Genomic DNA, 12,866 nt, shown 5'->3' on the forward strand with positions numbered 1-12,866 from the left:
CAAAGCAGTTGAGCAATCTTAAGTGGGGGTGCCCGGAAGTGGTGCGTTCTGACCACAAACGTCCCATTACCGGTACCTGGAGGAGCAGGTTGCAGCCCAGCTGCATCGCCCCGCGCAGAACTGCATGCAGAAGAAAAACTACGTTTCCCAGAGACCTCTGCGCGGCCAGGAGACCGCGAGGAGGGGCGAGATGGGGCGGGCCTCTGTGTGACGGCCGTTCCCATTGGTGCGCAGTCCAAAGGGCCTTGTAAACTCCTGCGCGATTGCACGGATTCAGGGACGCGCCGTGGCGCCGCGACGCTCCTTGGTTTGACTTTTGCGTTTCAGTTGAGTTCCCTGACGCGGAGTCTCAGTGTGTCGTGAGTATGGAGTTTCGGGTTGGGGGTGAAGGGGTTAGTAAGAGGCCTTGGGAAGAAAATCTTGTGAGGGAGAAGTAACGGCGGAAGCAGTGCGGAGGAGAGGGACGTGAGCCTGGACTCTGGTGCCCGTGGCGGGGCTGGGGACCGGAGGAGAAAGTTCGAGGGTGCAAAGGGAGAGACCTACGGAGTGCTGGAGGGAGGGGACCTGCCGCAGGGAGGGAGTCGAGCGTGGGGTGAAGTGGGGAAAGGGGTGCAGGATTCGGACGCCCTGGAGATGGGTTCCGGTACACGCTCACCCCACGCTGCTCTAACCCTCAGGTTCCTCATTTGTAAAATAAGGGGTAATAAAAATACTTACCAGTTGTGGGGAGAATAAAATAAATTTCACAGATTTGTCACGTGGCTAACAGAAAAAAATTCGAAGTGCTACATAAATGTTAATTGTTAGTAGACAAGCTATAAGAATATATCTAAGCAAGGATATTGGAGATAGGTGCAGAGAAGCTAGCTGAAACCCGTTAATTTACCTGTCAGCAAGGGCATTGTTCTTTGGAAGAGGCAATGAAGAGTAAGACGCGGTTTTTATCTGCAGGGAACGCACGCTAGCAAGGGAGAAACGATAGCAATAAAGAATTCTAATACGTTGACTTGTAGAGAATTTCAAAGGCAGTTCTTTTGCAGTTAGATCATTTTTGCTAAATCATTCTGGATGGGGAGACTCAGGAAAGAGAAAAAGGAGGTGCTATTTAAGACGAGTTTTCATTTACAGACTAGATTTTGTTCAGTGAAATGAGGGCTGTGGAGGGAGCTGTGTTCCAGCTAGAGGGAAGCTCATGAACAAAGGTATGGAGGCAGGGAAGTTATCTGGAGACGGTACATTTGGGGGAGTAGAAGACAATAAGGCAGGAAAGTTAGGTTTGGCCCTTGTGGAGAAAGTCGTGAATTCTAGGCTAACAAGTTTGATTTAATGCTTTAGACTATGAGGTCCTACTGATGAATTTTATTACAGAAAATGGTTCAGGAGAGGCAAGGAGTTGGTAGAACCGTTAAGCTGTTGTAGTGGTATGGGTAAGAAGTATTGAGACTGTGAATTAACATGGTCATTGTGGAGATAAAATATACAAGATATTCGTAGGGTTAGACAGATTCAGGAGAACGAGTGATCAAATGATGAATTTAAGTTGCCAACTCCTAGTTGCTTGGAAACGCCAAATTAGTACCTAAAATAGGAAAGTCAGAAGGGTCGTGTTTGGATAAAAAGATGATGTGTTAGGTTTAGGAAATGTTAACTTTGAGATGCTAAAAAAAAAAAATACCTAACTTGAGTGATTTCTTTTTTAAGTTAAACATTTCAAGCGCCAATAGGTGAAAATGTCCAGTACATTTTTGTTAATTCAAATTAAGAGGTTAAAAGAGATGTTTGTTTATTCAACATGTACTTGTTACTTACTATATGCCATGTAGTGTTTTAGATGGTAGAGTTAATAATAAAAACAGGAGGAATAATGATGTTCCCAAAGAAATGGTTAGAGGAAATGATAAAGCTGAAGAGAGAACCTTTGGGAGTTGTCAATAATAATAATAGTCCACGTTTATTGAGTGCTTATATGTCAAACACTGTCACTCGGCGCTATATTCATTATGTCATTTAATCCATATACCAACCTATGACATAGAAGTAACTGAAATTTAGAGAGGATAACTTAGCTGAGGGACACAGCTAATAAGAGGCAGGGCTTTGACTCAAACCCAAGTCTGATGTCAGAGCCTACACTCTCAACTACAATGTTTATTTTTATTATTATTATTTTTTCCAGATAAGATCTCACTCTGTCGCTCAGGCTGGAGAGCAGTGGGGCAATCTCAGCTCAGTGCAGCCTCTGCCTCCCAAGCTCAAGCAATCCTCCTGCCTCAGCCTCCTGAATAGCTGGGACTACAGGCACGTGCCACCACTCCCAGCTAATTCTGTAATTTTTGTAGAGACAGGGTTTCACCATGTTGCCCAGACTGCTCTCAAACTCCTGACCTCCAGCAATCCATTTACCTTGGCCTCCCAAAGTGCTGGCATTAAACAGGTATGAGCCACTGTGCCCAGCCTATTTTATTTTATTTTATTTTTTTGAGACAGGGTCTTGCTCTATCATCTAGGCTAGAGTGCAGTGGCACGATCACTGCTCACTGCAGCCTTGAACCCCCAGGCTGAAGTGGTCCTCACACCAATCAGGTGGGACTGCAATGCCACCGTGCCTAGCTAAGTTTTACATTTTTGGTAGCGATAGGGTCTTGCCATGGCCTGGCCATGCCAAGGCCTGGCCCCAAAGCGATATATTTTTAAAGGGTAGTTGGCACTACCAGGCACAGTGGCTCACGCCTGTAATCCCAACACTGGGAGGCAGAGGTGGGTGGATCATCTGAGGTCAGGAGTTCAAGACCAGTCTAGCCAACATGGCGAAACCCTGTCTTTACTAAAAATACAAAAAAAAATTAGCCAGCCACAGTGGCAGGTGCCTGTAATCCTCGCCACTGGGGAGGCTGAGGCAGGAGAATCACTTGAACCCGGGAGGCGGAGGTTGCGGTGAGCCGAGATCGTGCCATTGCACTCCAGCCTGGGTGACAGAGCAAGACTTTGTCTCCACAAAAAAAAAAAAAAAAAGGTGGAACAGGGAGACCAGTTAAGAGACTGTTGTAGTCATCTGGACAAGAGATAACAGTGGGTTGGAAGCCAAGTGCAGTGACTCATGCCTGTAATCCTACTACTTGTGTGGCTGAGGGGAGAGGATTGATTGAAGCCAGAAGTTTGAGACAAGCAAGACCCTGTATCTAAAAAAACTAAAAAAACAAAGGCACAAGCAGCGTGCTGGACCAGGGCAATGAGGGTAGAGGTGGTAAGTAGTTGTCAGACTCTAGGTGTCTTGATGAACCAGCCAGTAGGATCTGCTAATGGGTTATGTGTGGCATGTAAGACAAAGAGGTGAGCAAAATTTCTCCAGCCAAGTTTGTTTGTCATAAACAACTGGCAGCGTAGAATTAGTATTTACTGGGATGGAGAATTCTGAGAGAAGAGCAGGTTTTTGTGGTGGGAGGTATGTATCAGGAGCTCAGTTTTACACTTGGCAAGCTTGGGAGACCTGCTGGTCGTCCACGTAGAGAGACGGAGTGGTCAGTCAGATGTGTGAGTCTAGAGCGGAGGGCAGAGTAAGGACGGAGGCGTCAGTTTGAAAACGACTAATGTGTACATACTGTTTAAAACCGTGAGACCTCAGGAGATCACCAAGACAATGAGTGATGACCAGTAAGGAAAGGGGACAACCGGGAAGAGGCGTCCTGGAAGCCAAACAAAGACAGCTTTGAAGGAGTCAGGGGGAGAGGCACTGTGGGGCTCTGAGCAGGAAAGTGGTATATGGAAGTAACAGTGGTGATTGTCTCTTTTCATACTTTTACACAAAATTCTTTCCCAAAAGACTGAAGAGTTTTTTTTTTTTTTGAGATGGAATCTCGCTCTGTCGCCCAGGCTGGAGTCCAGTGGCGCGATCTTGGCTCACTGCAAGCTCCGCCTCCCGGGTTCACGCCATTCTCCTGCCTCAGCCTCCCGAGTAGCTGGGACTACAGGCGCCCGCCACCTCGCCCGGCTAGTTTTTTGTATTTTTAGTAGAGACGGGATTTCACCGTGTTAGCCAGGATCGTCTCCATCTCCTCACCTCATGATCCACCCACCTCGGCCTCCCAAAGTGCTGGGATTACAGGCGTGAGCCACTGTTTCCGGCTGCAGAACTGAAGATTTTAAGCAGATTATACCAGGTAGAAGGACATAACAGAACATCATCTGACTTGCTGAGAATCAGAATGGATTGACAGAGCATGCTTGATAAGAAAGCTTTCACCAAAGCAGTAAAAAATCAGCCTCCCTCCCTCCCTCTCTCCTTCTTTCTCTGTCAGTCATATAACATGGAATGGCATTCCCTTTCCAGCAGTTTATCTTCCTGAAAATTTCTGTAATAAGGTTGCTTAAAGTGCAGGAGCTCAAGATCTTGCTTTATCAATTGAGATGGAGATTATGAAGAGCCTTTTAAAGTTTATAAGTAATTTTTTTTTCTTCTACTGACGATAATAGAGAAAGCACATGAAATGAAGATCGCATCAGTGGTTTTGTATTCATTTTAAATTTGATATAGTGGGTGCTCTACCTTCATTTCCATTTACTGCTTCTGTTTATGGAGAGAGGAGTGGGGGCAGGGGAAGTCCATTTGTTGGTGAGGCTGGCCTTGAACTCCTGGGCTCAAGTAATTCCCTCTCCTCAGCCCCCTGAGTAGCAGGGACTATAGGTGCGGGCCACTGCACCTGGCTCTATGTGCTGTTTCTTGCTTAGTAGAGATTTTTCTGCATCTCCTTCTCCTATAACTTCAAGGAAAAGATTGTAGATTTGTTTTTGTGTTTTTGCAGTTAACAAGGAGACCTTTCTTACTTTGTGTGCTTATCCATTTAAATATTCAATGCCATTCTGATTTTTATTTGAAAATAATTATGAGTACCTTTTGAAAATGCAAAAGGCATGAATTTCAGGATTTGGAGATACTTTAAAGAATACTACATTTTAGGCCGGGGGTGGTGGCTCACGCCTGTAATCCCAGCACTTTGAGAGGCTGAGGTGGGCGGATCATGAGGTCAGGAGATCAGGACCAGCCTGGCCAATATGGTGAAACCCCATCTCTACTAAAAATACAAAAATTAGCCGGGCACGGTGACGGGCACCTGTAGTCCCAGCTACTTGGAAGGCAGAGGCAGGAGAATTGCTTGAACCTGGAAGGCGGAGGTTGCAGTGAACCAAGATCAAGCCACTGCACTCCAGCCTGGGCAACAGAGTGAGACTCTGTCTCAAAAAAAAAAAAAAAAAAAAAAACTACATTTTAAAACATCAAATTCTTTCCAAGAGGCAAATATGATGATGTTGAAGAGGGAACCAGTCTATGCATTCTGTACTGTTTCTATTTTTCTATTCTTGGCCCCTAATTATGAACTTTTGTGTATTTGATAGGTGTGAAAAAGACAGCATGAACTTTACCCCAAAACACACCCCTGTCTGCAGAAAGTAAGACATTTGCTTATTTTCAAGTTGTTAAGAAATCAAGACTTATATAGCCTTAGACTAAGTTAGCCTAGGAACTGGGAAGGTATTGGAAACGTATTTCCTAACGGTTTTTTTTTTTTTTTTGAGACAGAATTTCACTCTGTTGCCCATGATGGAGTGAGTGGTGCAATCATAGCTCATTGCAGTCTTGACCTCTTGCACTCAAGCAATCCTCCCGCCTCAGCCTCCCAAAGTGCTGAGATTACAGGCATAAGCCACTGTGCCCAGCCTGAAACAACCCCTTTAGAAAACATGAAATGTTGGCCGGGCATGGTGGCTCACGCCTATAATCCCAGCACTTTGGGAGGCCAAGGTGGGCAGGTCACAAGGTCAGGCGTTTGAGAACAGCCTGGCCAACATGGTGAAACCCCGTCTCTACTTTAAAAAAAAAAAAAAAAAATTAACTGGGCATGGTGGCAGGCGCCTGTAAACTCAGCTGCGTGGGAGGCTGAGGCAGGAGAATTGCTTGAACCCAGGAGGTGGAGGTTGCAGTGAGCTGAGATCGCGCCGTTGCACTCCAGCCTGGGCAACAGAGCAAGACTCCATCTCAAAAAAAAAAAAGAAATGTTAAGTAAAACAGTATTTCTCTCACAAGTTTTTAGTGATGGAGAAAATGTTTAAGTTTTTCTTTGTGCTAGTTGACAAATTTTAATATCTCTGCATGCTTATGTATTAGAAGTGAGCACAAATATTAACTCTAACTCAGAGCTTCTGGTATAGTTTCTCTACTCTGCTGTCTATTTTGTTATGTTATAAATTGCAGACAACCAAATTTGATTTATTTTCACAGGAGGGTTTCTCTTCTTCTGTGCTATTTTTGTTTTGTTTTGTTTTTTTGTTTTTTGAGACAAAGTTTTGCCCTTGTTGCCCAGGCTGGAGTGCAATGGCGCGATCTCGGCTCCACCGCAACCTCCCTCCCAGGTTCAAGTGATTCTCCTGCTACAGCCTCCCGAGTAGCTGGGATTACAGGCGCCCGCCACCACGCCCGGCTAGTTTTTTGCATTTTTAGTAGAGACAGGGTTTCTCCATGTTGGTCAGGCTGTTCTCAAACCTCCGTTCTCAGGTGATCCGCCTGCCTTAGCCTCCCAAAATGCTGGGATTACAGGTGTGAGCCACTGCGCCTGGCCTGTACTGTTTTCCAACTTTCATTATTTTAGCTCAAGACTTGTTTGCTAGAAGCAAACAAACAAAAACTTCATGTCCACCCTTTTTTTTTTTTTTGAGATGGAGTTTCGCTGTTGTTTTCCAGGCTGGAGTGCAATGATGCGATCCTGGCTCACTGCAACCTCCATCTCCCAGGTTCATGCAATTTTCCTGCCTCAGCCTCCCGAGCACCTAAGATTACAGGCGCCCGCCACCATGCCTGGTTAATTTTGTATTTTTAGTAGAGATGGGGTTTCACCATGCTGGCCAGGCTGGTTTTGAACTCCTGACCTCAGGTGATCCACCCACCTCAGCCTCCCAAAGTGGTGGGATTATAGACGTGAACCACCACGCCCAGCCATGTCCAACCTTTAATCAGAGTCTTTTTGCCAGTTAATAACATTTAGTTTTAATCTGTGCGATTCAAATGTCTCATATGCTAGAGATTAGCATCTGATGTGTTTGTTTCAATTGCAATATGTCTTTTTTTTTTTTTGAGACGTAGTTTCACTATTGTTGCCCAAGCTGGAGTGCAATAGCGCAATCTCTACTCATTACAACCTCTGCCTCTGGGTTTCAAGCGATTCTCCTCCCTCAGCCTCCCAAGTAGCTGAGATTACAGGCACACGCCACCATGCCTGGCTAATTTTTGTATTTTTAGTAGAGACGGGGTTTCACCATGTTGGTCAGGCTGGTCTCGAACTCCTGACCTCAGGTGATCCACCTGCCTCGGCCTCCCAAAGTGGTGGGATTACAGGCGTGAGCCACTGCACCCGGCCTGCAATACGTCTTATAGTAGTACTACATTTTCTGATTGTTACTACGTGGTCTCCCTTAGTTTATGTTCTTTTTTTTTTTTAATTATCTTTTTAGTCTCTAATGGATTTTATTTTTATTTCTTTAGAGACAAGGTCTTGCTATGTTGCCCAGGCTGGACTGGAACTCCTAGGCTCAAGCAATCCTCCCACCTCAGCCCCCTGAGTAGCTGGGACTGCTCAGCCACTCAGCTCTGCCACCATTCCTGGCTCTAACATGTATTTTGAATCCAGCTTTAAACCATTAGTACTTGGAAGATAATTAATAAAATTGTTTACTATCCTGTCATATCAAACTTTCAATTTTTTTTTTTTTTTTTTTGAGACGGAGTCTCGCTGTGTCACCAGGCTGGAGTGCAGTGGCAGGATCTCGGCTCTGCCTCCTGGGTTCAAGCGATTCTCCTGCCTTGGCCTCCCGAGTAGCTGGAATTACAGGTGCACACCGCCACGCCTGGCTAATTTTTTTTTTTGTATTTTAGTAGAGACGAGGTTTCACCATGTTGCCCAGGCTGGTCTCGAACTCCTGAGCTCAGGCAATCTGCCTGCCGTGGCTTCCCAAAGTGCTGGGATTGCAGGCATGAGCCACCGTGCCTGGCCAAGATTTTTTTTTTTTTTTTTAATAGAGACAGGGTTTCACTATATTGCCCAGGCTGGTCTTGAAATCCTGGGCTCAAGTGATTCTCGCACCTTGGCCTCCCGAAGTGTTGGGATGACAGGCGTGAGCCACCGCGCCAGCTAAACTTCCAAATCCGTGAGCACCTTCATTGTAAGCACTTTAGGAACACAAAAGCCGCTTTGATTTGGAAGGTCATAACTCCTAAACTCCACAGAGTGTAGTGAATATATCATTTCCAATTTCACATAGGCAAGCAGTTGTCACCAAACGTGCTGTTGCCACCAGTGGTCCCACCAAGAGGAGGGGAATGGCAGACTCACTGGAGTCAACCCCCTTGCCTTCCCTCGAAGATCGTCTGGCCAAACTCGGTCCTTCTAAGGAGCTCCTGGAATATTATCAGAAGAAGATGGCTGAGTGCGAGGCAGAAAATGAGGACTTGTTGAAGAAACTGGAACTCTACAAAGAAGCTTGTGAAGGACAGGTAAAGAGACGACGCACGCTTTTTTGGAACTCTGATGAAGTCTTCATTAATTAGAGATGCTCTGCAAGTGCCAGCTTATATCATAAGCAGATGTTTTATAAAAATATTCCTTTTAGGCCGGGCTCGGTGGCTCACGCCTGTAATCCCAGCACTTTGGGAGTCTGAGGCGGGCGGATCATGAGGTCAGGAGATCGAGACCATCCTGGCTGACACGGTGAAACCCCGTCTCTGCAAAAAATACAAAAAAATTAGCCGGGCGTGGTGGTGGGCACCTGTAGTCCCAGTTACTCGGGAGGCTGAGGCAGGAGAATGGTGGGAACCCGGGAGGCGGAGCTTGCAGTGAGCCAAGATCGCGCCATTGCACTCCAGCCTGGGCGACTGAGCAAGACTCCATCTCAAAAAAAAAAAAAAAAAACAACAAAATATTCCTTTTTTTATTCCCCAGCCCAGCTACTGGGCTTTTCAGGCCCTTCTTGGATCATAACCCCCAAAAACTGCTCTTCTCAAATCTTAAATTCTGACATCTCCATATCTCTTATACCTAGTTCTTTCCTTTCCTTATATCTGAGTAGTCCTTAACTTCTTTGTTACCTCCGTAGCTTCCGGAATTTTCGGTTTTCTAAGTGCTGCATATAGCTCTGACGTCATGTCCTTCAAACCTAAACCCCATGATGCTTTGCTTCCGTAGTAACAGCGCTGCCTGCAAATGACCCCTTGCTCAATTATTCTTTTGCTCCACTTGCATAGCAAAAACTAAGCTGTGGCATCATCCAGTTCTCTGCCACCTGTTCTCCTACAGCAGGATTTCTTGACCTCGGCATTATTGACATTTTGGCCTGGATGATTCTTTGTTGTGAGGGGTTGTCCCGTGCGTGATAGGATGTTTAGCAGCATCCCTGGCCTCTACCCACTAGATGCCAGTAACACAACACCCCCAGCTGCGACAATCAAGAATGTCTCCAGATATTGCCAGATGTTTCTGGAATGGGTGTGTATATGTGCAAAGTTACTCCTGATTGAGGATACTGTTGTAGAAAGGTCACAAATCAGTACATAATGAATCGATGGTAAACAAATTCAGCTGTACCCTCAACCACTATACAACAGTTTTCTTACCTATCCATACTGGGTTTCCTCTCCTTCGACATCTGTGCCACACCCTCACCTCTAGCCTGCAACCCCTTCTTAGCCCTCCTCTGTCAACATCTTTCCTGCTCATCTTCACACAGTTACTCCATCCATTTCTATCTCCTTCTTTCCTTTGGTTGCTTTACTTTTCCTTGTTTTTTTTTATATTTTTTTGAGACGGAGTCTCGCTCTGTCACCCAGGCTGGAGTGCGGTGGCGCAATCTCGGCTCACTGCAAGCTCCGCCTCCCGGGTTCACGCCATTCTCCTGCCTCAGCCTCTCAAGTAGGTGGGACCACAGGCGCCACCACCACACCCGGCTAGTTTTTTGTATTTTTAGCAGAGACGGGGTTTCACCGTGTTAGCCAAGATGGTCTCAATCTCCTGACCTTGTGATCCGCCTGCCTCGGCCTCCCAAAGTGCTGGAATTACAGGCATGAACCAACGCTCCCAGCCTGTTTTTTTGTTTTTTGAGACAGGGTCTTACTCTGTCACCGAGGCTGGAGTGCAGTGGTATAATCATGGCTCACTGCAGCCTTGAACTCCTAGGCTCAACTGATCCTCCCACACTCAGCCTCCTGGGCAGCTGGGGCTACAGGCACACACCGCCATGCCCAGCTAATTTTTTAAAAATTTGTTGTAGAGACATGGTCTCACTGTGTTGCCCAGGCCGGTATGGAACTCCTGGTCTCAAGCAATCCTCCCACCTCAGCCTACCAAGGTGCTGGGATTACAGGTGTGAGCCACGGCACCTGGCCTTCAGTCACCTTCTGATGATCATTCTTCTGACTGCTTCGGGAACAGGGCATCTGTGCCCGTTCGAGCTGGATTGATCCAATGCCTCCTGTGACCCTCACCCCTTTTTCCTCCTGAGAAACCTTGCTCCATCATTCTTCTCTGCTTTCTGTCGTATTTTTAACTTCTTGCTTGATATTAGCTTTTTCTTCTCAGTATATAAACATACTCCAGTCTTTCCCAACTCAAAAGAAAAATGAAAAACTCTTCTTTCATTGGGCTTCTCTCTCTAGCTATTCTTTTTATATAAATGGCTCTTTCTTTTCCCAGTCACACTTCCAGAATCTTTTGACTTTCCCATTCACTGAATGGGAATTTTTTTTTTTCTTTTTTTGGAGATAGAGTCTTGTTCTGTCGCCCAGGCTGGAGTGCAGTGATGCAACCTTGGCTCACTGCAACCTCTGCCTCCCGGGTTCAAGCAATTCTCCTGCCTCGGCCTCCCAAGTAGCTGGGACTACAGGTGCACACTGCCACACCCAGCTAATTTTTTGTTTTTTAGTAGAGGTAGGGTTTCACCGTGTTGCCCAGGCTGGTCTCAAACTCCCGAGCTCAGGCAATCTGCCCACCTCGGCCTTCCAAAGTGCTAGGATTACAGGAATGAGCCACCGTGCCCAGCTGGGGAATTTCTCGACTGCAGTTTCATCTCTGTCCTTGCCACACCACTAAAACCGTGCCTTCTGTGTTCTCCAAGTACTTCTTTGCCAAACTTTTCTCTTTTTTGTCCTTTGCAGTGTTTGTCACTTTTGACCTCTCTTTTTCTGTAATTTTCTTCCTTTCTTGATTTCCTTTTTTTTTTTTTTTTTTTGAGACAGAGTCTCGCTCTGTCACCCAGGCTGGAGTTCAATGGCGCGCGACCTTGGCTCACTGCAACCCCTGCCTCCCGGGTTCAAGCGATTCTCCTGCCTCAGCCTCCCGAGTAGCTGGGATTACAGGCGCCCACCACCATACCCAGCTAATTTTTGTATTTTTAGTAGAGACGGGGTTTCACCATGTTGGCCAAACTCGTCTCAAACTCCTGACCTTGTGGGCCGCCTGCCTTGGCCTCCTGAAGTGCTGGGATTACAGGCATGAGCCTGGCCTCCTTTCTTGATTGCTGTGTCATTTTTCTTTCACAATTTCTGTCTGACCTCTCTGATCAGCTCATCTCAGTGTCCATTAACAACTCTCTTTCCTTACTCTTAAACGTCAAAGTTCTTCCAGATTCTACTATAAATGACCTTGTTTTATCCTTGTATTACACTACTACGTATGTGATGAAGACTGTTCAATAACTAACCCTGACTCCCTTTTCTCCCGAAGTTCCGTTCTCTGCCCCCTCTTCCTCACCCGCACATGTACCGCCACCATTTTGCCTCCCTCCATTCCTCATTCCTTAACTTTTCTTTATTCTTTGTCTTGGTAAATGGCATGATTGCCTACGGTTCTTTCAAGTCCCCTACACTGAATCTTTTGGCAAGTCCTATTGATTCTGCTTCCTAAATATTACTTAATCCATTCCCACACCCACATCACTTTTGCCACGATGCTCATGCAGACGCTTGAGTTGCGTCTAAACTATGACAGTATCCTCCTTGCCAGTACCTGCCTCTGGTCTCTTACATTCCCAGTTGGCCTCACATTTTTCACTCTAGCAGTACTGAAATATTTGTGCTTGTCCAAATTTATTAGGCTTTTGTTTTTTGGAGGTTTGCTTGTCATTTTTCTCACATTATGTGTATATACAATGAATTATAGGGTAATTCATTCCATTTGAGCTACTGAAGAGCCTCAGGATGGGGACTGGTTGCCAGATGACAGTGATGCAGCATCTCTAAATACATTTACTGGGACATGGTGTGAGTCACCATGCCCAGCCTAATTTTTTTTGTAGATTCTACAAAAAAAAGTGTTTCCAACCTTTTGAGTTCCACTGTGGACCTGTATGCTGTCCCTTTCTCCGAATAAGTTGTTAATATTTATTTGTCATTTTTATCACATTGTGTATGTATCTATAGACTTCTAGGTTTTTTGTTTTTTTGTTTTTTGAGTCAGGGTCCTGCCCTGTTGCCCAGGCTGGAGTGCAGTGGTGTGATCATAGCTCACTGCAGCCTCAAAGTCCTGGACTCAAGCAGTCCTCCTGCCTCAGCCTCCCAAGTAGCTGGGAACAACAGGCTTGTGTCACCATGCACAGCTAATTTTTTATTTTTTATTTTCTTTTTTATTTTTGAGATGAAGTCTTGCTCTTGTCACCCAGGCTGGAGTGCAGTGGCGCGATCTCGGCTCACTGCAACCTCTGCCTCCCAGGTTCAAGCAATTCTCCTCCCTCATCCCCCTGAGTAGCTGGGATTATAGGTGCCCACCACCACACCCGGCTAATTTTTGTACTTTTAGTAGAGACTGGGTTTCACCGTGTTGACCAGGCTGGTC

The 12,866-nt window shown here is 45.9% G+C and overlaps 1 protein-coding gene across 9 annotated transcripts in view; it reads left to right on the forward strand.

Moving 5' to 3' along the window:
• The first annotated feature begins 318 nt into the window (after positions 1 to 318).
• CCDC77 (coiled-coil domain containing 77) overlaps positions 319 to 12,866 on the forward strand; it is a 38,866-nt gene continuing 26,318 nt past the window's right edge. For 4 of the 9 annotated variants that reach the window (XM_077953247.1, XM_077953250.1, XM_015150708.3 and 1 more), the window contains exons 1-3: positions 319 to 359; positions 5,392 to 5,445; positions 8,308 to 8,539. In XM_077953247.1, coding sequence (XP_077809373.1) covers positions 5,408 to 5,445; positions 8,308 to 8,539 — 270 coding nt within the window. In that variant the 5' untranslated portion in view covers positions 319 to 359; positions 5,392 to 5,407. Of the gene's footprint in view, positions 360 to 3,846; positions 4,158 to 5,391; positions 5,446 to 8,307; positions 8,540 to 12,866 lie in introns of those variants that run through there. The other 5 variants (XM_077953249.1, XM_015150710.3, XM_077953252.1 and 2 more) reach the window with 2 other exon arrangements.

The sequence above is a fragment of the Macaca mulatta genome, chromosome 11 (assembly GCF_049350105.2).
Source record: "Macaca mulatta isolate MMU2019108-1 chromosome 11, T2T-MMU8v2.0, whole genome shotgun sequence".
NCBI classification, from domain to species: Eukaryota; Metazoa; Chordata; class Mammalia; order Primates; family Cercopithecidae; genus Macaca; species Macaca mulatta.